This window comes from Oncorhynchus masou, chromosome 31, assembly GCF_036934945.1.
Source record: "Oncorhynchus masou masou isolate Uvic2021 chromosome 31, UVic_Omas_1.1, whole genome shotgun sequence".
Lineage (NCBI taxonomy): Eukaryota > Metazoa > Chordata > Actinopteri > Salmoniformes > Salmonidae > Oncorhynchus > Oncorhynchus masou.
In genome coordinates this window covers 57,383,904-57,409,243 of record NC_088242.1, presented here as the reverse complement: position 1 = coordinate 57,409,243, position 25,340 = coordinate 57,383,904, and the positions used below count along the sequence as shown (strand labels likewise).

The window sequence follows — 25,340 nt, the reverse complement described above, 5'->3', positions numbered from 1 at the left end:
GCGGCCGAAGTCAGCCACAAGGAGTCGCTAGAGCATGATGGGACAAGGAAATCACGGCCGGCTAAACCCTCCCCTAACCCGGACGACGCTGGGCCAATTGTGCGCCGCCTCATGGGTCTCCCGGTCACGGCCAGCTGTGACACAGCCTGGGATCTAACCCGGGTCTGTAGTGACCGCGGCGCCACACAGGAAGCCGTCATTAGAATCTCATATGTAAACATCTCCAGCCTACTGTACCTTTCTGCCAGGATCTCCAGATGAGTCTTGCCCTGCGCCCAGCCCCTCACCATCCACACCGTGTCAAAGGCAGCCAGGAACCCTCTAGCACAGCCTGTCCCCGTGGGCCAGAAGGGCTATAGACAGAGAGAACATGGGTCAACACACTACACGCATACAAAGCAGGACACACGGATTGTTCAGCGACATCAAGCAAGCTAGGAATGTTCTCAAACTGCCTATAGGGAATATGTGTGGGAAGAAAAATCCTCATCTGATCTACTGTAAGAAGAGGTGACAAGCCACCTGGTACTAACAACCTGGATGCTAAATTAGTGAGGTTGGTAGCAGAATACATTGTGACTCCGGTTTGCCACATGTTCAATTTAAGCCTAGAAGACGGTGTGTGAACTCAGACCTGGAGGGAGGCAAAGGTCATTCCGCTGCCCAAGAATGGCAGAGCACCCTTTAATGGTTCAAATAGCTGACCAATCAGCCTGTTACCAGGGCTTAGCAAACGTTTTGAAAATAATCGTGCTTGATCAAAAAGTTACTTTACAATGGACTTTCAGCATGCTTATAGGGAAGGGCACTCAACACTGACACAAATGACTGATGATTGGCTGAAAGAAATTGATAGTAAGAATATTTTGGGAGCTGTTTTGTTAGACGTCAGTGCAGCTTTTGATATCATTGATCATAAACCATTGCTGGAAAAAAATTACTTGTGTTATGGATTTGCATCATCTGCCTTATGGATTGAGATTTACCGATCGAATAGAACACAGAGGGTTTTCTGTAGTGTACCACAGGGCAGCCGGCTTGGGCAATTGTTTTCTGTTATTACTAATGACTTTCCAATGTCCTTGAATAAAGCTTGTGTTTCAATGAACGCTAACGACTCAAAAGTAAACATGTCAGCTACGACAATAAAATAAATAACTAACACTTAACAGAGCTTCAGTCAGTTTTAGAATGGGTAACTAGCAATAGGCTGGTGCTAAATATATATAAAAAACTAAAAACATTGATTTTTCCCAAAAACTCACTCAATGCTAAGCCTAATTTAGGATGTAATATTGAATGACGTGGTTATTGAGGTACACATCTGTTGTTCTGCCCCGTTCCTAGGCAGGCATTGAAAATAAGAATTTGTTTTTAACCGACTTGCCTAGTTAAATAAAAAAGTTAAAAAAAGAAAAAAAAAAGAGTAAGCTGTCATGGTCAAAACAGACTCGGTTGCTGAAATGGGTTAGAGGTCTGTCCATGTGATGACCCTCCCACTCTGTCTGCCGTATTATTTTTCTTGACTCTTGTTTTCCTTATTAGGAAGCGGAGCTGGGAGGGTCGTCAGCGATATGGGACACACCTGGGCCCGGGTATGTCCGAGATAAATACACCTCTTCCCCATTCATTGAGGAGACTCTCTCCATGCAGACAAACTGTTAGTTTTTTGTTGTTTGCTTTGGCTCCTTTCAACACCCCTCATTATCACATTTATGCACGCAACCACACACTTACATGGAGTACTGACTACACACCACTGTTAATTGTATTTACATTTCCTCAGTTAAGGAATAACAAAAATATATTTATTATCACCACCTATCATCACCTTTTTGTTGCGTACCATGAGCCGTGTCAATGTTAAGGAGTTGCTCCTTGACATCTCAGTCGACCAGACAGGTGGGGGGGGGGGGACTGCCATTTTTTACATGTTTTGTATGGTCTCTGCCCATTCATCACCATTGTACCGGTTGTTGTCTTCACTGATTAGGGGTTGCCTTAGCTAGCTCTCCCAATCAACACCTGTGATTGCTTTATGCCTCGCTTTGTCTCTCTCAAATGTCAATATGCCTTGTACACTGTTTAGGATAGTTGTCGTAGTTTACTGCGGAGCCCCTAGTCCCACTCAACATGCCTTAGATACCTCCTTTGTCCCACCTCCCACACATGTGACCTCACCCAGCATAACTAACCCTTCCAGAGATGCAACCTCTTAACACTCAGTGCCTGGGTTTAAATCCACTGTACCCGTACCGTCTGTACATTACACCCTGAATCTATTCTACCACGCCCAGAAATCTGCTCCTTTTATTCTCTGTCCCCAACGCACTAGACAACCAGTTTTGATAGCCGTTAGCCGTACCCTCCTCTGTTCCTCGGGTGATGTGGAGGTTAACCCAGGCCCTGTGTGTTCCTAGGCACTCATTTGTTGAATTTTGTAACCGAAAAAGCCTTGGTTTCATACATGTTAAAATCAGAAGCCTCCTCGCCAAGTTTGTTTTACTCACTGCTTTAGCACACTCCGCCAACCCTGATGTCCTTGCCGTGTCTGAATCCTGGCTCAGGAAGGCCACCAAAAATTGAGATTTCCATCTGCAACTACAACATTTTCCATCAAGATAGAACTGCCAGAGGGAGGAGTTGTAATCTACTGCAGAGATAGCCTGCAGAGTTCTGTCATACCTTCCAGGTCTATGCCCAAACAGTTCGAGCTTCTAATTTTAAAAATGAATCTCTACAAAAAATAAGTCTCTCACTGGGGGGGAAGTAACACAGGGTTCAATTCTCGGGCCGAATCCAGAAAATCACATTATATGATTTTAAGTCATTAATTTGCATTTTATTGCATGACATAAGTATTTGATCACCTACCAACCAATAAGAAATCTGGATCTCAGACCTGTCGCTGGGCAACACGGACTTTCAACTCCCTCCAAAGATTTTCTATGGGGTTGAGATCTGGAGATGGGCTAGGCCACTCCAGGACCTTGAAATGCTTCTTATGAAGCCACTCCTTCGTTGCCCGGGCTGTGTGTTTGGGATCATTGTCATGCTGAAAGACCCAGCAACATTTTTATCTTCAATGCCCTTGCTGATGAAAGGAGGTTCACTCAATCTCACGATACATGGCCCCATTCATTCTTTCCTTTACACGGATCAGTCGTCCTGGTCCCTTTGCAGAAAAACAGCCCCAAAGCATGATGTTTCCACCCCCAAGCTTCACAGTAGGTATGGTGTTCTTTGGATGCAACTCAGCAATTCTTTGTCCTCCAAACACAACAGTTGAGTTTACCAAAAAGTTCTACTTTGGTTTCATCTGACCATATGACATTCTCCCAATCTTCTTCTGGATCATCCAAATGCTCTCTAGAAAACTTCAGACGGGCCTGGACATGTACTGGCTTAAGCAGGGGGACACGTCTGGTACTTCAGGATTTGAGTCCCTGGCGGCGTAGTGTGTTACTGATTGCAGGCTTTGTTACTTTGGTTCCAGCTCTCTGCAGGTCATTCACTAGGTCCCCCGTGTGGTTCTGGGATTTTTGCTCACCGTTCTTGTGATCATTTTGACCCCACGGGGTGAGATCTTGCGTGGAGCCCCAGATCGAGGGAGATTATCAGTGGTCTTGTATGTCTTCCATTTCCTAATAATTGCTCCCACAGTTGATTTCTTCAAACCAAGTTGCTTCCCAGCCTGGTGCAGGTCTACAATTTTGTTTCTGGTGTCCTTTGACAGCTCTTTGGTCTTGGCCATAGTGGAGTTTGGAGTGTGACTATTTGAGGTTGTGGACAGGTGTCTTATATTGATAACAAGTTCAAACAGGTGCCATTAATACAGGTAACGAGTGGAGGACAGAGGAGCCTCTTAAAGAAGAAGTTACAGGTCTGTGAGAGCCAGAAATCTTGCTTGTTTGTAGGTGACCAAATACTTATTTTCCACCATAATTTGCAAATAAATTTGTGTACCCATGATGAAAAGTACAGGCCTCTCATCTTTTTAAGTGGGAGAACTTGCACAATTGGTTGCTGACTAAATACTTTTGACCCACTGTACCACCCACCACTGCGTCCTGTATGCTCTAGTCGACTGGCCCTCGCTACATATTCATCGCCAGACCCACTGGTTCCAGGTCATCTATAAGTCTATGCTAGGTAAAGCTCTGCCTTATCTCAGCTCACCAGACATGATAACACCCACCCATAGCACACGCTCCAGCAGTTATATCTCACTGGTAATCCCCAAAGCAAACACCTCCTTTGGTCACCTTTCCTTCCAGTTCTCTGCTGCCAATGACTGGAACAAATTGAAAAAAAAAAAAACAACAAAAAAAAAAATCACTGAAGACATCTTTCACCAACTTTAACCATCAGCTATCTGAGCAGTAAACCATTTGCTGCAGCTGTACATAGCCAATCTGTAAATAGCCCACCCAATCTACCTACCTCATATTTTATTTACTTTTATAATCTTTTGCACAACAGTATTTCCACTTGCACATCATCATCTGCTCTTCCATCACTCCAGTGTTAATTTGCTAAACTAATTTCTTCACTACTATGGCCTATTTTTTGCCGTACCTCACCATTTGCACCCACTGTATATAGACTTTTTTCTATTGTGTTATTGACTGTACGCTTGTTTATTCCATGTGTAACTGTTGTTAATTGTGTCGCACTGCTTTTCTTTATCTTGGCCAGGTCGCAGTTGTAAATGAGAACTTGTTCAACTAGCTTACCTGGTTAAATAAAGATTAATTAAGAAATTAAACAAATTGCAATGTATTACCTATTGTATTATGTAGGTAGTTGGCCGGAACAGCTCATAGGGCTGGAGCCATCTCGCGTTTCTGAAGCTTGAGGGAGAGGCAGAATATTATGTATGTATTGTGGTGTAGAGCAGGTCAGCTAACAGAAGATGACATTGAAACCTACTTCTGTACATTTGAACAGACAGCACTACTGGAAGGATGGCCGAGGCAGAAGTGGGCCAGTCTGCTGGCATCACCAGGGGATGGCTCCTAACCGACGTACCCACCTCCTCCATCCTAGACAAAGTGGTCCAGGATTGCATCCAACGGGCACTACCCCACGACATGAAGAGGGCAGCGAGTCTATGCACGCCCCAGACCTTGGAGGGCCTCCTGGAAGCAGTGGAGATGCATCAGAACACTCAGGCCCTGCTAAGTGGGAGCCGGGCAAGTCGGCAACCTATTCAAGGAGTCGGAAGAACAGCCCCACTGCTGGGTACCCCGAACCGACAGTCGGCAGTGCCAAAGGACCGCAAAGAGATGGCTGGGTTCGGGCCGACCCGCCACGAACAACCACAGGTAGATAAAGACCAAAGGAGGTGTTTTGAGTGTGGCACATGGCCTGGAATTTCCCGGCTTCAGAGGAGTCGATCCCATCAGCAAGTCCAGGAAGTGAGGTGGGTCACGGAGTGAACTACATCACGAGTCAACTGCACCCATGGTCCCGGTGAAGGTTGATGGACATGACACAGAAGCTCTATTACAATGGCAGAAGCATGTTTACCCTCGTAACCACGAGCCTGCTGAACCGGGAGACCGAACGATCGAGGGGCCAGTCAAGACACCCCCTGGGGGCCAATTTGGGATGGCCCAGTGGGAGGACCCTAACTTGAAAGCTGCCGCAGCCCAAGTGATAGCGGTAGATGGACAGCTACTTCCGGGGGTGAGTGACTGGCGATATCCCCCCCATTTCCAAATCAAGAATAACCTTTTGTATCAGGTGTCGGGCCAACAGGGGGAACTTTGAGAGGCATTGTTGCTGCCCCGACGGTATGTGGGAACTGTTCTTCAGCTGGCCCACACTCACCTGTTGGGGGCGCACATGGGAATGGAGAAGACCCGGGAACAGATCACCACCCGATTCCACTGGCCCGGGATGAGGAGGGCCGTGGAAGAGTGCTGTCGCAGCTGCCCGGAGCGCCAAATGCCTGCCCCAAAGGCATACTTCCGAAACCCACGGGTCCCCCTACCGATCATCAGGGTTCCCTTTGAATGCATCGTCATGGACATAGTGGGACCCCTGGTAAATACAGCACGAGGACACTGGTACATCCTGTTAAATCGTAGACTATGCCACGCGGTATCCCGAGGCCATTCTCCTATTGGTGGCGGTGGCCAAGGGAATCTCTCGGGAGCTGTTCCACTTCTTTAGCTGGGTGGGCATCCGGAATGCAATCCTGACAGACCAAGGTACGGAGTTTGTCCTGCCTAATGAAAGATGATCTGCAGGAAAGCACACAAGCAGATCTGGACCTCCTTTCACCCGCAGACGGATGGGCTTGTCGAGCGATTTAAAATACTTTTTTTTTTTAAACGCTCAAGTAAATGCTGTGAGGACGGTCATCGAGCAGGATGGGAAGAACTGGGACCAGCTACTACTCCACCTAATGTTCTCAATCCAAGCAGTACCCCAGTCCTCCATGGGTTTTTCCCTTTTCAAACTCCTCTACAGGAAGAGGCCACACGGCCTACTGGACCTCACCAAGGAGGTGTGGGAAGCCCGACTGACCCCCTTACGCAGCGTGGTAGAGCACGTGGAGACAATGAGGGAGCGGATGACAGCCATATGGCCAGTCGTGAGGGAACATATGGAGAATGTAGGCTTGGGCGCATTGGGCAATCGGGGAGCCCAGCCCCGAGAACTCCAAGTGGGAGACAGGGTGTTGGTCTTGATCCCCATGGCCAAAAGTAAGTTCCTGGCAACAAGGCACGGGCCATGAGAGGTGATCGAGAAGCTGGGACCTATCAATTACCGCGTGTGGCAGCCCGGGTGATGGAAACCAGATTTACACGTGAACCTGTTGAAGAAATGGCACAAGAGGACAGCCTTGGCCATGTTATGGTCGGGAGCCAGGACACCAGTGGTGGTCCCGAGCAATGAGGACCTCGACCTGGCCCAGAAGCAAGAGCTCAGGGAGCTTGTCGATCGGAACATTCTCAGAGAATCCGGGCCGCACGACCCTCATTGAACACCACATCCATACCCGGCCCGGGGAAACAGTACGAAAGAGGCCATATCGGATTCCGGAGGCACAAAGGAAGGCCGTGAAACAGGAAGTGGAAGTTATGTTGAGGATTTGGGTCGTTGAAGACCAAAGGATCTTCGCAGGTACCGTTGGCAGCCTCATCCCGGGAGAAGACGGCGTTTTCAACACCAGACAGATTGTATCAGTACCAGGTGCTCCCGTTCGGTCACCACGTAGCCCTGCCCACATTCCAGAGACTGATGAACAAAGTTCTTCACCCATTTGGATGATATCCTCATCCACAGGCAAGGTTGGAAAGAGCACCTGACCAGACACAGGTCAAGTCCTTCCTGGGACTGGCAGGATACTATAGCCGGTTTATCCCCAACTTTGCGGCTATAGCTTCCCTCTCAATGATCTAACCAGGGCCCGCCTCCCGAAAACAGTGAAATGGACGGACGAGAAAGAAGCGGCGTGCAGCCGCCTGAAGGACGCGCTTTGCTCCCATCCGATTCTCGTATTGCCCGATTTCCAGCTGCCGATGTTGGCCCAGACGGAGGCATGAAGTGGGACTAGAGGCCGTTCTGTCCCAGATACATGTTGTGCTCCTCCCCACCGTGTACATCAGCCGAAAGCTGATACCCAGAGAGAAAAAAAATACTATATTGTTGAGAAAGAGTGTCTAGCGGTGAAGTGGGCGCTAGACACTCAAGTATTACCTGTTAGGTACCCACTTCACACTGGTCACGGACCATGCACCCCTGGTCTGGATGGCCAGGGGAAGGGACAAACGATCCGGTCACCAGGTGGTTCTTGTCCCTTCAACACCTCTCTTTTTCTGTTGTGCACAGGTTAGGTGCGAAGCATGGAATCGCGGATGCATGAAACACGGATGCCCTATCGAGACGGGCGACATACCTCGCACTGATGACAGTTCCTTTCCACGACAGAGCTAGTGCGGGGGGGGGGGGGGCGTGCAGCAGGTCAGCCACCAGGGGGAGACTCAGAGGCCTGGTGACTGACGGAGAAGACATCACGAGGCGATGGCTCCATCAATCTGCTGGACGTGCCTGGTCTCAACAGGCTCTCCAGCCAGGATTAATTGGGGCTGATTGGGGATTGGTGAGTAATCAAGGGCTGATTGCTCACCAGCTGTACAAGTCCCATAAAGCCTCAAGAAGAGCAGCACACAGGGGAGAGACTGGGGGAGGAAAGGACTCCTGTATAGTTGGGGACGGTATCAGAGGTAACAGGAGAGAGTTCAGTTTTTAATCCCCACAAGATACAGAAAGACCCGGAGCCCAGAAGACAGTAGCCCTGAGAGGGTCTCTTGGGGGAAACCTGTTCTTTTAATAAATACCTTTGATACTGAGCTAATTCTACTCTGTCTGTGTCTGATCTGTGTAAACGTTTTGACCCAACCCCCTGGTCTGCCGCAGTATATTATTAATTTTCTTTGTGTTGTTTTTCATGTTTGGACCCCAGGAAGAGGAGCTGCTGCCTTGGCAGCATTGGGGATCCCAATAAACTACATTTACTGTTGGCTCCTGTGACTTGAGAGGCATTTAGACAAAGCTTTGTGAATTAACTAGCATGAGAAATTAAATGAACAGTAATCTATATCCCGGCACACCATACGGATGAAAACAGACTGAACAGGGAGGGGGAAACCTGAAGTTGTCCAATAAGAAAGGCATTTCTTTGGTTTCTGCTGCAAAATGTTTAACTCCATTTTGCTATGGTGTGACAATGTGTATTAATTTCACCCACAACATCAGTATGACGTAAAGCCCCCCTCACCTCCAATAGACTGTCCCCCACCAGAGCCACCAGTAGCTGATGTCCGCACTTCTCCCTGAACAGCGCCGCATTCTCTGAGGCGCACATGCAGGTGAAGTCGAACATGGCAACATCGGGCTGGTTGCAGTGGTTGATGGCGTAGTCCAGAGAGGGCAGCTGGTAGTTGGTGCCAAAGTCGGCCGCCTCGCGGGCGTAGGAGAGAAGAGCCTCCTGGTTCACGTTGTCTTGGCCCAGCAGCTTCTCTGTTTCAATGTAATCCTGCAGGACCAAGAAACAGGGCGGGTTGATGGAAAATGAATAGTATTGCTCCGAAAGAATCAGAGCACCACCTCTACCAAGTCCTAGTTGGAGCCTATAACTGGGGCTTAAGATTCTCCTGGTCAGATCATATGGTCAGGAAAACATCAGGGCCCTACCTACCTACCTCTTCATCATCATGTGTAGATTAGACTGAGGTGATGGCAACCGGCCCTAAAGACTTTAGTTGCCCTAGATAGTTTTGTTCAACATTTCTGAACACGTAAGCAGACTTTGAAAAACTACGTAGTACAAGTCTGTTTCAGCAGCTGGTTAAAAAACAACAACAAAGGGACAGGTTTCACCTCAGGTAGCAAGCAATTACAGGGATTACAAGTCTACTACATTATTGTTATGGATCAGCGCCCTCACATGCAAATCCCCATCATATTCTTTTATCAAACATTTCTATTGTACAATTTAAAATATAAGTCAAGAGCTCACTGACAATTTGAACCAGTCAAGGCAGCAGTGCTATGACGAGAGTTTAAGACTACACAGAGGTCACATTCAGTGCAGGAAGGATGAGGAGTCCATCTTCACTGAAGGAGAAATTAAATGAAAACGAGCCTTCAGAGACCAGACACACACAGGTGCCAGATTCCTTCTCACCCAGCAACACCTCTTCCTCTCTCAAATGTATCTTGTTCTGTGCTTTTATTCCCAGTTCAAACAAAGGGCTGAGATTTAGCATCCTCTGGCAGATAGGGCACAATGGCACAGCTGTGAATAGCTCAACTGTTGGGGATTAGAAGAGTGGGGGATTGACATATGGGGAAAGTGAAAACAAAGGAGCAAAACAAACATCACTCACATGGATGATGACCCCCTTGTCCAGCAGACTCTGCTTCTTTGCAGTCATCACAAAGTAGTGTGTGTTGTCTCTGTAGTACACAATGTTCTCCAGGTCAATCCCTGCAACAACAAGACAAAGATTAATTAACACCTTTATGTCCTTCATCATGGTGACCAGGTTGACCGTACAACCAGTGGGGTGGGTGAATTAGTTGACCAACTGTACAGTAGGGATTAGCCCAGTGGATCATGTTTCACATACAGTGTGCATCTTATGATCCATGTGAGTGATGGGGCCGAACCTTTCATTAACTTCTTCGGGCTAGTGAGCAGTTTTCGGAAGTTTGGATGAATGAGGTGCCCAAAGTAAACTGCCAGTTACTCAGGCCCAGAAGCCAGGATATACATATACAGTGGGGAGAAAAAGTATTTGATACACTGCCGATTTTGCAGGCTGTCCTACTTACAAAGCATGTAGAGGTGTGTAATTTTTATCATAGGTACACTTCAACTATGACAGACAAAATGAGGGGGTAAAAAAAAAATACCCAGAAAGTCACATTGTAGGATTTAATGATTTTATTTGCAAATTATGGTGGAATATAAGTATTTGGTCACCTACAAACAAGCAAAATTTCTGGCTCTCACAGACCTGTAACAACTTCTTTAATAAGAGGCTCCTCTGTCCTCCACTCATTACCTGTATTAATGGCACCTGTTTGAACTTGTTATCAGTATAAAAGACACCTGTCCACAACCGCAAACAGTCACACTACAAACTCCACTATGGCCAAGACCAAAGAGCTGTCAAAGGACACCAGAAACAAAATTTTAGACCTGCACCAGGCTGGGAAGACTGAATCTGCAATAGGTAAGCATCTTGGTTTGAAGAAATCAACTGTGGGAGCAATTATTAGGAAATGGAAGACATACAAGACCACTGATAATCTCCCTCGATCTGGGGCTCCACGCAAGATCTCACCCCGTGGGGTCAAAATGATCACAAGAACGGTGAGCAAAAATCCCAGAACCACACGGGGCGACCTAGTGAATGACCTGCAGAGAGCTGGGACCAAAGTAACAAAGCCTACCATCAGTAACGCACTACGCCGCCAGGGACTCAAATCCTGCAGTGCCAGACGTGTCCCCCTGCTTAAGCCAGTACATGTCCAGGTCTGTCTGAAGTTTGCTAGAGAGCATTTGGATGATCCAGAAGAAGATTGGGAGAATGTCATATGGTCAGATGAAACCAAAGTAGAACTTTTTGGTAAAAACTCAACTCGTCGTGTTTGGAGGACAAAGAACACCATACCTACTGTGAAGCATGGGGGTGGAAACATCATGCTTTGGGGCTGTTTTTCTGCAAAGGGACCAGGACGACTGATCCGTGTAAAGGAAAGAATGAATGAGGCCATGTATCGTGAGATTGAGTGAAAACCTCCTTCCATCAGCAAGGGCATTGAAGATGACATGTGGCTGGGTCTTTCAGCATGACAATGATCCCAAACACACCGCCCGGGCAACAAAGGAGTGGCTTCGTAAGAAGCATTTCAAGGTCCTGGAGTGGCTTAGCCAGTCTCCAGATCTCAACCCCATAGAACATCTTTGGAGGGAGTAGAAAGTCTGTGTTGCCCAGCAACAGCCCCAAAACATCACTGCTCTAGAGATCTGCATGGAGGAATGGGCCAAAATACCAGCAACAGTGTGTGAAAACCTTCTGAAGACTTACAGAAAACGTTTGACCTCCGTCATTGCCAACAAAGGGTATATAACAAAGTATTGAGAAACCTTTGTTTTGACCAAATACTTATTTTCCACCATAATTTGCAAATAAATTCATTAAAAATCCTACAATGTGATTTTCTGGATTTCTTCTCTAATTTTGTCTGTCATAGTTGAAGTGTACCTATGATGAAAATGACAGGCCTCTCATCTTTTTAAGTGGGAGAAATTGCACAATTGGTGGCTGACTAAATACTTTCTTGCCCCACTAACTATTTGATACATCAGAAAAGCAGAACTTAATATTTGGTACAGGAACCTTTTTTTGCAATTACAGAGATCATACATTTCCTATAGTTCTTGACCAGGTTCACACACTGCAGCAGGGATTTTGGCCCACTCCTCCATACAGACCTTCTCCAGATCCTTCAGGTTTCGGGGCTGTCGCTGGGCAATACGGACTTTCAGCTCCCTCCAAAGACTTTTTATTGGGTTCAGGTCTGGAGACTGGCTAGGCCACTCCAGGACCTTGAGATGCTTCTTACGGAGCCACTCCTTAGTTGCCCTGGCTGTGTATTTTGTGTCGTTGTCATGCTGGAAGACCCAGCCATGACCCATCTTCAATGCTCTTACTGAGGGAAAGAGGTTGTTGGCCAAGATCTTGCGATACATGGCCCCATCCATCCTCCCCTCAATATGGTGCAGTCATCCTGTCCCCTTTGCAGAAAAGCAACCCCAAAGAATGATGTTCCCACCTCCATGGTTGGATGGTGTTCTTGGGGTTGTACTCATCCTTCTTCTTCCTCCAAACACGGCAAGTGGAGTTTAGACCAAAAAGCTCTATTTTTGTCTCATCAGACCACATGACCTTCTCCCATTCCTCCTCTGGATCATCCAGATGGTCATTGGCAAACTTCAGATGGGCCTGGACATGCGCTGGCTTGAGCAGGGGGACCTTGCGTGCGCTGCAGGATTTTAATCCATGACGGCCTAGTGTGTTACTAATGGTTTTCTTTGAGACTGTGGTCCCAGCTCTCTTCAGGTTATTGACCAGGTCCTGCCGTGTAGTTCTGGGCTGATCACGCACCTTCCTCATGATCATTGATGCCCCACGAGGTGAGATCTTGCATAGAGCCCCAGACCGAGGGTGACTGACCGTCATCTTGAACATCTTCCATTTTCTAATAATTGCACCAACAGTTGTTGCCTTCTCACCAAGCTGCTTGCCTATTGTCCTGTAGCCCATCCCAGCCTTATGCAGGGCTACAATTGTAGCCCTGATGTCCTTCCGCAGCTCTCTGGTCTTGGCCATTGTGGAGAGGTTGGAGTCTGTTTGAGTGTGGACAGGTGTCTTTTATACAGGGAACGAGTTCAAAACAGGTGTAGTTAATACAGGTAATGAGTGGAGAACAGGTCTGGGAGAGCCTGAATTGTTACTGGTTGGTAGGTGATCAAATACTTATGTCATGCAATAAATTGCAAATTAATTACTTTTTAAAAAAATTCATACAATGTGGCTTTCTGGATTTTTTTAGATTCCGTTTCTCACAGTTGAAGTGTACCTATGACAAAAATTACAGACATGCTTTGTAAGTAGGAAAACCTGCAGTGTATCAAATACTTTTTCTCCCCACTGTAATTGGTAGTATTGGACAGAAAACTCTGAAGTTTCCAAAACTTAAAATAATGTCTGAGTATAACAGAACTGATATGGCAGGCATAAACCCGAGGACAATCCATCCAAACAAATAATAATTCAGCTCACCTCTGATTACAATGGCTGGAAATGGGAATATAAAACTGAGTCCTGCCAGATTGCAGTTCCTAGGGCTTCCACTAGATGTCAACAGTCTTTAGAAATGGTTTCAGGCTTGTTTTTTGAAAAATGAGCTAGAATTTGTTGTTTTTCTAAGTGGCTCCCATTTTGGCTGTAGTGTATTCCGGTCTCCGGTATTCTCAGTCTTAAATTATATCATTTATTTACATAATAGGGTACCTGAGGATTGATTAGGAATGTTGTTTGACTTAACTTTATTGGTAATTTACGGGATTCATTTTGAACGAGGGAAACTGGTGGATTATGGAGTCAAGCGCGCTATTGAAGCTTACTTTTTTGGGATATAATGGACTTTATCGAACAAAAGGACCATTTGTTATGTAGCTGGGACCCTTGTGATTGCAACGAGATGAAGATCTTCAAAAGTTAAGTGATTTATTTTATCACTATTTCTGACTTTCGTTTCGCATCTGCTTGGTTGGAAAATGTACAGTGCCTCGCGAAAGTATTCGGCCCCCTTGAACTTTGCGACCTTTTGCCACATTTCAGGCTTCAAACATCAAGATATAAAACTATTTTTTTGTGAAGAATCAACAACAAGTGGGACACAATCATGAAGTGGAATGACATTTATTGGATATTTCAAACTTTAACAAATCAAAAACTGAAAAATTGGGCGTGCAAAATTATTCAGCCCCTTTACTTTCAGTGCAGCAAACCCTCTCCAGAAGTTCAGTGAGGATCTCTGAATGATCCAATGTTGACCTAAATGACTAAAGATGATAAATACAATCCACCTGTGTGTAATCAAGTCTCCGTATAAATGCACCTGCACTGTCTGAGGTTCGTTAAAAGCGCAGAGAGCATCATGAAGAACAAGGAACACACCAGGCAGGTCCGAGATACTGTTGTGAAGAAGTTTAAAGCCGGATTTGGATACAAAAAGATTTCCCAAGCTTTAAACATCCCAAGGAGCACTGTGCAAGCGATAATATTGAAATGGAAGGAGTATCAGACCACTGCAAATCTACCAAGACCTGGCCGTCCCTCTAAACCTTCAGCTCATACAAGGAGAAGACGAATCAGAGATGCAGCCAAGAGGCCCATGATCACTCTGGATGAACTGCAGAGATCTACAGCTGAGGTGGGAGATTCTGTCCATAGGACAACAATCAGTCATATATTGCACAAATCTGGCCTTTATGGAAGAGTGGCAAGAAGAAAGCCATTTCTTAAAGATATCCATAAAAAGTGTCGTTTAAAGTTTGCCACAAGCCACCTGGGAGACACACTAAACATGTGGAAGAAGGTGCTCTGGTCAGATGAAACCAAAATTGAACTTTTGGCAACAATGCAAAATGTTATGTTTGGCGTAAAAGCAACACAGCTCATCACCCTGAACACACCATCCCCACTGTCAAACATGGTGGTGGCAGCATAATGGTTTGGGCCTGCTTTTCTTCAGCAGGGACAGGGAAGCAGGGACAGGGAAGATGGTTAAAACTGATGGGAAGATGGATGGAGCCAAATACAGGACCATTCTGGAAGAAAACCTGATGGAGTCTGCAAAAGACCTGAGACTGGGACGGAGATTTGTTTTCCAACAAGACAATGATCCAAAACAAAGCAAAATCTACAATGGAATGGTTAAAAAATAAACATATCCAGGTGTTAGAATGGCCAAGTCAAAGTCCAGACCTGAATCCAATCGAGAATCTGTGGAAAGAACTGAAAACTGCTGTTCACAAATGCTCTCCATCCAACCTCAGAGCTTGAGCTGTTTTGCAAGGAGGAATGGGAAAAAATGCCAGGATGTGCAAAACTGATAGAGACATACCCCAAGCGACTTACAGCTGTAATCGCAGCAAAAGGTGGTGCTACAAAGTATTAACTTAAGGGGGCTGAATAATTTTGCACACCCAATTTTTCAGTTTTTGATTTGTTAAAAAAAGTTTGAAATATCCAATAAATGTCGTTCCACTTCATGATTGTGTCCCACTTGTTGTTGATTCTTCACAAAAGAAATACAGTTTTATATTTTTATGTTTGAAGCCTGAAATGTGGCAAAAGGTCGCAAAGTTCAAGGGGGCCGAATACTTTCGCAAGGCACCGTATGTAATGCTTTTTCCTGCGGGGCGCTGTCCTCAGATGGGGAAAGCATGGTGTGCTTTCCCCGTAAAGCCTTTTTGAAATCTGACAAAGCAGGTGGATTAACAAGATGATAAGCTTTTAACTTCTTATGGCTTGGGGGCAGTATTGAGTAGCTTGGATGAATAAGGTGCCCAGAGTAAACTGCCTGCTACTCAGGCCCAGAAGCTAAGATATGCATATTATCAGTAGATAATTTGGATAGAAAACACTCTGAAGTTTCTAAAACTGTTTGAATGATGTCTGTGAGTATAACAAAAAACTCATGGCAGGCAAAAACCTGAGAAGAAAATCCAACCAGGAAGTGGGAAATCTGAGGAGTGTAGTTTTTCAACTCTTTGCCGATTCGAGTGTAAATTTTGGTCCTAAAATTTGAGGTCATTCAGGCATGCTCCTGTGAGAGGTAGCTGTGTTCCATTGCATTTCTAAAGACAAAGGAATTCTCTGGTTGAAATATTATTGAAGATTTATGTTAAAAATATGCTAAAGATTGATTCTATACATCGTTTGACATGTTTCTATGAACTGTAATGGATTTCTTTTACTTTGTCTGGCCTGCGCGTCGTGAATTTGGATTTGTGAACTCAAGGCACGAAAAAAAGGAGGTATTTGGACATGAATGATGGACTTTATCGAAAAAAACAAACATTTATTGTGGAACTGGGATTCATGGGAGTGCATTCTGATGAAAATCAAAGGTAAGGGAATATTTATAATGCTATTTCTGACTTCTGTTGACTCCACAACATGGCGGATATCTGTATGGCTTGTTTTGTTCTCCGAGCGCTGTACTCCGATTATAGCATGGTGTGCTTTTTCCGTAAAGCTTTTTTAAATCTAACACAGTGGTTGCATTAAGGAGAAGTTTCTCTATAGTTCCATGCATAACTCTTGTATCTTTATCAATGTTTATTATGAGTATTTCTGTAAATTGATGTGGCTCTCTGCAAAAATCACCTGATGTTTTGGAAGCAAAACATTACTGAACGTAATGCGCCAATGTAAACTGAGATTTTTGGATATAAATATGAACTTTATCGAACAAAACATACATGTATTGTGTAACATGAAGTCCAATGAGTGTCATCTGATGAAGATCAAAGGTTAGTGATTCATTTTATCTATATTTCTGCTTTTTGGGACTCCTCTCTTTGGCTGGAAAAATGGCTGTGTTTTCTGTGACTAGGTACTGACCTAACATAATCAGTTGGTGTGCTTTCACCATAAAGCCTTTTTGAAATCGGACACTGTGGTGGGATTAACAAGCTTCTTTAAAATGGTGTAAAATAATTATGAGATTTGTTTGAATTTGGTGCCCTGCACTTTCACTGGCTGTTGTCATATCGATCCCGTTAACGGGATCTCAGCCGTAAGAAGTTAAATGATGTATGACCCTTGTATTTTCATGAATGTTTAATATTACGATTTCTGTAAATTGAATTTGACGCTCTGCAATTTCACCGGATGTTGTCGAGGTGGGACGCAAGCGTCCCAATGATCCGTAAGAAGTTAAAAGGGGATTGGACGGGAAGGGATTCCAGCCTGTCTTCACTGCTGAGCCAACTGTCCTCACAAAGCCAAGCAAACAGAAATCAGCAGCACAGGATCCTCCATGGTGTTCTAGCATGGCAAAGCAGATCTTATCTACCCGACAGGCTGGTACGTCATCGTAAACGCAACACTCCCATTTTTGTAGGAGCTACACTAGTTTGGACTGATGTGATGACACCTAGGGAATCAGAATTCCAAAAAAGGTAAATAGCAGGTCATTTAGCCTGGTCGCAGATCTGTTTGTGCTGTCTTGACAACTATGGTCATTGGCAAGACTGTACAAAGAGATCACAGACCAGGCTATAGGTCATTGCCCTGGAGAAGGGTAAATGCAGGTGTGTTGGGGGTCAGGTTTGATAGAGGACCCACCTGTCTCCTCTTTGAGCTCCAGGAAGAACTTCTGGTTGAAGATGAAGGCCACTCCGCTAATCTCCTCTACCTTGGCCTCGGCGGTGGTGTTCCTGTTGACAAAGTTGGCTGTGATGGCGATGGCCAGCTTACCCCGGAACTCCTTTCTCTTGAAACCTGAGGGGAAAGTATTGTTATTGTTCTGCTTAACATTTTGGAAGTCAATCATTTTATATTAAACTGGGTCAGATTGATTTATTACATAGAGTAATAATTTTATTGTATTATTCTTATAGCACCATGTAATAAAACAGACTGATGAAGGTTCAGATTAAGCAAATAAAATTAAAACGATGGTAGAATTGCAAAATACTACCTTTGAACTTTGAGTAATAAATTGTCTGGGTGATGATTTACCCATTTACTTTAATTTTTAGGTGCAGTCAGACTACTCAAGACTGATGCCAATACTGCAATTGACTTTCACCTGTCACATGACCAGGGTAAGTCTGTATACAAGCCATTTACCTTCAGGCTCCCAGGTAGACCTCTGGGCAAAGTGCTCTGATGCAGTTCAAATGTTGCCAGTGCTAACTAGAGTTAACTGCAGATGAAGAGTAGTAGACACTACCAGGGGTGCAACTTCAGTTTTAGAAGTGGGGGGGACATAATTAAAAAAAAAATATTAATTTCCCCCCCTTCCCCAGTGAAAGTTGCACCCCCAGTCACTACAATCAAAACCAGTTAGCCAATGTGCCCTTGGAGTGCAGCTCAAACTGTCAACAGGAAGGATTTTGAGCTACAAAAGGAGCGTTGCACCATCTCGCCCCAAATCAGCAACCTCGGTTCCTATAAAATGAATGACTTGTGCTTTGAACCATAGCTTTAAAGGGCTCCCTCAATGTATGCTAGAAGCAATCCACTGTGTAAACGTGCATGTATTTCCTCAGGCTTTTTTCCTTGTTTGTGTGCATTTCTATTGGACTTTCCCTGTCTAGTATTTTATGGATGAGTGAAACTCTGTAGTTGAAAATGTTCAGGTGTGAAACAACTTTTAGCTGTGCCCCAAGGGTCTTCCAGGCTCCTGTCAATGTTAAAACAGTCAAACATTAACATCTCCATCGTGTGTTCTCACCATCTAGCGTGTTTCTGCGTCCATCCGCACCGATCACCACGTCAAATTCATAGTCAGTGAGGGGGTGGTTTGATGGTCTAATCTCAGCTCTCCATCCAAGCCCTGGGAAAAGGAGAAGATACAGTATTAGACAAGCGTTCGAGAGAGCAGCAAGTCATGAATACAGCAATATATTGTAAACATTTCCTGTTTTCCATGACTGTTAAGGTTTCATCCAAGTTTGTTATTGGATGACAAGTCACTACATGGTGCTTTTAGATTAATGTGAGGGCACGGTTAAATACATAGCCAAGTTCTCTGCAACTATTTATTTTATTTGTATTTAACTAGGCAAGTCGGTTAAGAACAATGACTGCCTACCCCGGCCAAACCCGGACGACGCTGGGTCAATTGTGCGATACATCCTGGATTCGAACCAGGTAGTGACGCCTCCTGCACTGAGATGCAGTGCCTTAGACAGCTGTGCCACTCGGGAGCCCATATAGCTGGAGTCTTGCTGGGGGTTTGCAATCTTTCACAATGCAGCGTGGTAAGTGGCAATGATGCAGAGCGAAAAGTGACCCTCTCCATATCAGCTCAACACTCGTGCCACACCGTCTTACAGAAACGCGCCAGGCCCATTCTCCTGAGGTACCCCCTGAAGGACACTGTCACTGCTGCAGAGAAGGACACATTGCAACCCTAAATTTAGGCTAGCCTTCCTTCTGTCTTCTATATTTATCCATCTAGTGACAAGTCTGCCACCACATGCTACTGAAGACATAACCGGGAGAAAAACAGGACGCTTGTTTAAATCTAATGTTCAAAATCAAAAGAATGGGACAGTTGGTGAAGCTTTGGGACTCTGAAGAACTTTGAAATACAGCTTCATAAATATACAACGGGCTTGTTTTTGGCATCAACTCAAATTAGGCAAGCAACATTGCAAGCTGATAATTCGCAGAATAACAACGCAAAAAGCAGATTTATGACAAATATGCAAGCATGAAATAACAGTAAAATAACCAGAAATAAATTGTTTGTTGTAAACACAGCTGTTTAGTGATTGCCATGGCATGAAGGCCAGGCTTGTGACAGTCATGGAATTTTGAATGATGGTTGTTGTTCAGCCAAATGACCCTCGGTCACCATTATATTCATTTGAATAGCAAAATAATTAAGCAAGAAATATATAAATGTGCTGCTGCAGGGAGGGGGGCATTGCCTAAGCAACCAAATACTTGTTTGCTACACCATTTTACCCCTGAAACCGACTCAACAGCCCAAATGGTGGTGGGGTTCATGATGTTCTTCATCCATAATCGTAGGTTACACAATTATACGGTACTTGTGCAAGCCCTAATGGAGGTTTGAAGTTCTGATACTTCCCTTCACAGACTGATGCCGGACCTGATACCACTGGGTCAGATTCAAAAGTGTAGGGACCGAAAGCTGTATTTTCGGACAAAAAATAAATAGTTACCTTCATTCTCCTGGTTGTCCAGTGGTTCCAGCAGTTTAACAAACTCCACATTAACATGGACCTCCACTCCCATGATGAGGGAGACCTTCAGCAGCATGAGCTGGAGCTGGCGAATACCTTCATAGACAAACAGATCAGGTATATTTAAAGTGGCAGTGCAGTTAATAATATATATTATTTAGAAATAAATAAATATTTTTAAAAAGTGATTTTACTGATACAGTATTTTCCCCATTATGAAAAATATGTTAAAGGCCTTTTTGTGTAAGAGCAGTTTGAAAAATAATTTCTAGATTTTCAGCATGTACAGGTGGGATGGAGTTTTTGGCCCATACCATATCATATCACAATCTGATCTGATCATTCTGACTATCACCACCATCATCTTTTATTTGCAATATGCATCCTCCTACTTTGAAGGCGAAAGAAGGGTAGGCTCTAGAGTCTAAATGATACTATCCGCTGTTAGATTGGAAATAAGCCCACGAACGGCTAGTAAAAGCTCAAACCAAGTTAATTCACCAACTGGGTATCACAGCTACCTAAGAGAAAGCCTTACATCTGGACAACCAATACATCCGTTGCTAGACAGGATTTAAGGGATGCCTGTTCTTTCTCACTTCATCTGACCTGGGCCCAAATTCCTCCCTATCTCACAGCTGTCCTACCTTATCTGTTGACTGAAACCAGACTGTGGCCCTTCTCTCCATAGGATACCTAATATCTAACAATATGTTCTGACAGAATGTAAACTTTCTGCATTAGCCTCTCTCCCTCAGTAGCATGAATAAGGATATTTCAAGTTTAGAAGTCAGTACCCATCACCGCCAATCGGACTTATGTAAATATATCTACATTTGTATCAACACGCCCACACAATCAGACTGAGCATTTCAATGGCAAAATGAGGCTCAGGGAAATAAATGAGAAAAAATTAGTGTTATTTTCATGAAATAAACAGTGATCATTAAAAAAAACTGCATGGGGGCTTTAACACATATCCATCAACACACAATATCCAATAACCTGTGGCCTTGCTAGGCTTAGAGACAAGGTTAGTGAAATGCCACATGACTGATTCCATTCTGAGGTATAGGTGTAGCTTGCTAGCAACTGGTAAGTCTGTTTTCAACTTCATAAGTTAACGTGAGAAGCAGTATTTATGACCCTGATAAAGGACACCAGAAGGTCACGATCTGGCAGCATTGGTTTGAAAAACACACATTTGCATTTATGGGCTCCTCCACTTTGCATGTTATCTAAGGCAAGGAAGTAGCAGGGAGATGTATAACTTTCACACAATCATCAGATCTCTCGGCAGAGCGACCTGGAAATACAGTACCAGTCAAAGGTTTGGACACCCCTACTCCAATGGTTTCTCTATATTTACTATATTGTAGAATAATAGTAGTGAAGACATCAAAAACTATGAACACATATGGAATCATGTAGTAACCAACAAATTAAATGTGTTAAATCAAAATATATTTAATGTTTGAGATTCTTCAAAGTAGCCACCCTTTGCATTCTTGCAACCAGCTTCATGAGGTAGTCACCTGGAATGCATTTAAATTAAACAGGTGTACCTTGTTAATTTGAGGAATTTCTTTCCTTCTTAATCTGTTTGAGCCAATCAGTTGTCTTGTGACAAGGTAGGGGTGGTATACAGAATATTGCCCTATTTGTTAAAAGACCAAGTCCATGTTATGGCAAGAACAGCTCAAATAAGCAAAGAGAAATGACAGTCCATCAGTACTTTAAGACATGTAGGTCAAGTAATGCAGAAAATTTCAAGAACTGTTGCAAAAACCATCAAGAGCTATAATGAAACTGGCTCTCATGACACCGCCACAGGAAAGGAAGACCCCAAGTTACATCTGCTGCAGTTGTTAAGTAGTGTTACCAGCCTCAGAAATTTCAGGCCAAATAAATGCTTCACAGAGTTCAAGTAACAGACATCAACTGTACAGAGACTGCGTGAACCAGGCCTTCATGGTCAAATTGCTGCAAAGAAACCACTACCAAAAGGACAGCAATAAGAAGACTTGCTTCAGCCAAGAAACACGAGCAATTAGACCGGTGGAAATCTGTCCTTTGGTTTGATGAGTCTAAATTAGAGATTTTTGATTCCAACCGCACGTCTTTGTGAGACGCAGAGTAGGCGAAAGGATGATCTCCGCATGTGTGGTTCCCACCGTGATGCATGGAGGTGGTGTGATGGTTATTTGCTGGTGACACTGTCAGTTATTTATTTAGAATTCAAGGCACACTTAACCAGCATGGTTACCACAGCATTCTACTGCGATACGCCATCCCATCTAGTTTACACTTTATAGGACTATCATTTGTTTATCAACAGGACAATGACCCAACACACCTCCAGGATGTGTAAGGGCTATTTGACCAAGAATGAGAGTGATGAGTGCTGCATCAGATGACCTGGCCTCCACAATCACCCAACCTCCATTTTTATTTTTTTAAACACACCTTTATTTAACGAGACAAGTCAGTTAAGAACATATTCTTCTTAACAATGACAGCCTACACCGGCCAAACCCAGACTATGCTGGGCCAATTGTGAGCCGCCCTATAGGACTCCCAATCACAGCCGGTTGTGATACAGCCTGGAATCGAACCAAGGTGTCTGTAATGAAGCCTCTAGCGTTGAGATGCAGTGCCTTAGACCACTGCGACACTAGGGATGGTTTGGGGCGAGTTGGACTGCAGAGCGAAGGAAAAGCAGCCAACAAGTGCTCAGCATGTTTGTGAATTCCTTCAATACTGTTGAAAAAGCATTCCAGGCGAAGCTGATTGAGAGAATGACAAGTGTGCAAAGCTGTCAAGGCAACGGGTGGCAACTTTGAAAAATATCAAATATATTTAGATTTGTTTATCACTTTACAGGTTACTACATGATTCCATGTGTGTTATTTCATAGTTGATGTCTTCAAAATTATTCCACAATGTAGAAAATAGTAAAAAGAAAAGAAAAACCCTTGAATGAGTAGGTGTCATAACTTTTTTGGACTGGTACTGTATATTGAAAATCTAACTGAAGAACATGGGAGTGACAGATCATGTACAATGTTACCATCTGAAAAATACCTTAGTCTGTTTTCCCCAGCAGTACACCAAAACAATGAAGAATAATATTACTTAACATACTTCCCAATGAGATAAGAATGGCATTACGAAAAGTATGAAACTTACTGATGTGGTCTATGGCTCCGGCACAAAATTTGCCATAGAACTTCTTGGCCCCGAGGCCCCTGAGGTCGTGGATGGTGTAGGGCCACAGGTGGAGCACGTTGTTTCTGGAGAAGGTGTCCCTCTTCTCAATCACCACCACCTTGGCCCCCAGCAGAGCCAGCTCGATGGCTGTGCGCAGGCCACAGGGCCCTCCTCCAATGATCAAAGACTGGGCGGGGGTGGGAGCAGAACGAGAGAAATCAGTATACAGTAAAAAACTAATTAAAAACACAACCAAGGTAAACTGTTGCAAAGGTGAAATGAAGTGTGGTTATAGAAAATGTGATCAGCTACATCGAAGGCGTTTTCTTCTTCTATATAAGTTATATTGTAGTGCAACCTCTGGTATACTGTGGCATGGTTTGTTTAACTTTACAATCAATGGTTTTGGTTTGGCATTCATTTTAAAGTAAAACATTGAGTCTCAGCACCATTCTGTTAAAACGTCTTGGTGACAGGGGGCAGTATTTTCACATCCGGATGAAATGCATGCCCAAAATAAACTGCCTGCTACTCATCCAGAGAAGATAAGATATGCATATTATTAGTAGATTTGGATTTTTTTTTAAACACTTGAAGTTTCTAAAACTGTTTGAATCATGTCTGAGTATAACAGAACTTATTTAGCAGGCGAAACCCCGAGGACAAATTATTCAGATAAAAAAACCCATTGAGGTCTCTTTTCAATGGCTTTTCATTGGGAATCCAGATTTCTAAGGGGCCTTCTTGCAGTTCCTATCGCTTCCATGTCAGTCTTTAGAAATTGGTTGAGGTTTTTCCTTTGTGTAATGAAGTATGGCCATCTTGAACGAGGGTAACTTGAAGTGTACTGTTAGAGGCGCGTGACCAGAAAGCTAGCCATCTACAGTTTGTATTCCTCCTGCATTGAACACAGATCGTCCCGTCTTCAATTTGATCAATTATTTACTTTTTTTAAACCTAAAGTTGTATTACAAAAGTAGTTTGAAATGTTTTGGCAAAGTTTCCAGGCAACTTGAGAGATATTTTGTAGTCCCGTTGCGCAATTTGGAACCAGTGTTTTTTCTGGATCAAACGCGCCAAATAAATGGACATTTTGGATATATATCGACGGGATTAATCGAACAAAAGGACCATTTGTGATGTCTATGGGAAATATTGGAGTGCCAACAAAAGAAGCTCGTCAAAGGCATAAATTATATTTTTATTTTCGAGTTTTGTGTCGCGCCTGCAAGGTTGAAATATGCTCCTCTTTGTTTACTATGGTGCTATCCTCAGATAATAGCATTGTTTGCTTTTGCCAAAAAGCCTTTTTGAAATCCGACATGTTGGCTGGATTCACAACAAGTGTAGCTTTAATCTGCTATCTTGCTTGTGTGATTTCATGAAAGTTTCATTTTTATAGTAATTTATTTGAATTTGGCGCACTGCATTTTCACTGGCTTTTGGCCAGGTGAGACGCTAGCATCCCACATATCCCAGAGAGGTCATGGAATTGCTAAACATGCTAGAAAACATGGATATAAAATGGGCAGAATCATTATTTTTAACAGTCTGCATTCTTTGTTCCAATTCTTGCAAAAATCAGCAAATCTATCACAAAAAAAATGCCTTGGTAGGTTTCATATGCTTTCTTTGTTTAAAATGATCCCATAGACGTGTGCAGCATAGCGTTTCATTTCTCCACATTGCTCACAAGCATCTACCAGCTGGGTGTGCAGGGATATCACATCAAGACAGTGATACATGATAAGAGAGACACAAGCTCTGTTTCACCTGCATCACAACATTACCATGAGAAGTCACGTTATGAAGTTACTGTACAGCTCGTACTCTAACATACTGTAAACCATATAACTAAATAGAACTGTTCTATTTTTTTTTATTTTACTAGGCAAGTCAGTTAAGAACAAATTCTTATTTTCAATGACGGCCTAGGAACAGTGGGTTAACTGCCTGTTCAGGGGCAGAACGACAGATTTGCACCTTGTCAGCTCAGGGATTCAAACTTGCAACCTTTAGATTACTAGTCCAACGCTCTAACCACTAGGCTACCCTGCCGCCCCTATGTGCTTCTGTTTTA

At 44.0% G+C, this 25,340-nt stretch overlaps 1 protein-coding gene across 10 annotated transcripts in view; it reads right to left on the bottom strand.

Annotated features, from left to right (window-relative positions):
- Positions 1 to 25,340, bottom strand: part of LOC135524164 (F-actin-monooxygenase mical2b-like) — an 84,899-nt gene that overhangs the window by 45,247 nt on the left and 14,312 nt on the right. For all 10 annotated transcript variants that reach the window (XR_010452912.1, XR_010452913.1, XR_010452914.1 and 7 more), the window contains exons 3-9: positions 23,240 to 23,447; positions 20,030 to 20,146; positions 18,568 to 18,669; positions 17,454 to 17,609; positions 9,906 to 10,006; positions 8,795 to 9,052; positions 238 to 353 (exon numbers count right to left, since the gene is read on the bottom strand). Coding sequence is in view for 7 of the 10 variants with exons in the window: in XM_064951425.1 (XP_064807497.1) it covers positions 238 to 353; positions 8,795 to 9,052; positions 9,906 to 10,006; positions 17,454 to 17,609; positions 18,568 to 18,669; positions 20,030 to 20,146; positions 23,240 to 23,447 (1,058 nt within the window). In the remaining 3 variants the exon portion in view is untranslated. The remainder of the gene's footprint in view (positions 1 to 237; positions 354 to 8,794; positions 9,053 to 9,905; positions 10,007 to 17,453; positions 17,610 to 18,567; positions 18,670 to 20,029; positions 20,147 to 23,239; positions 23,448 to 25,340) is intronic.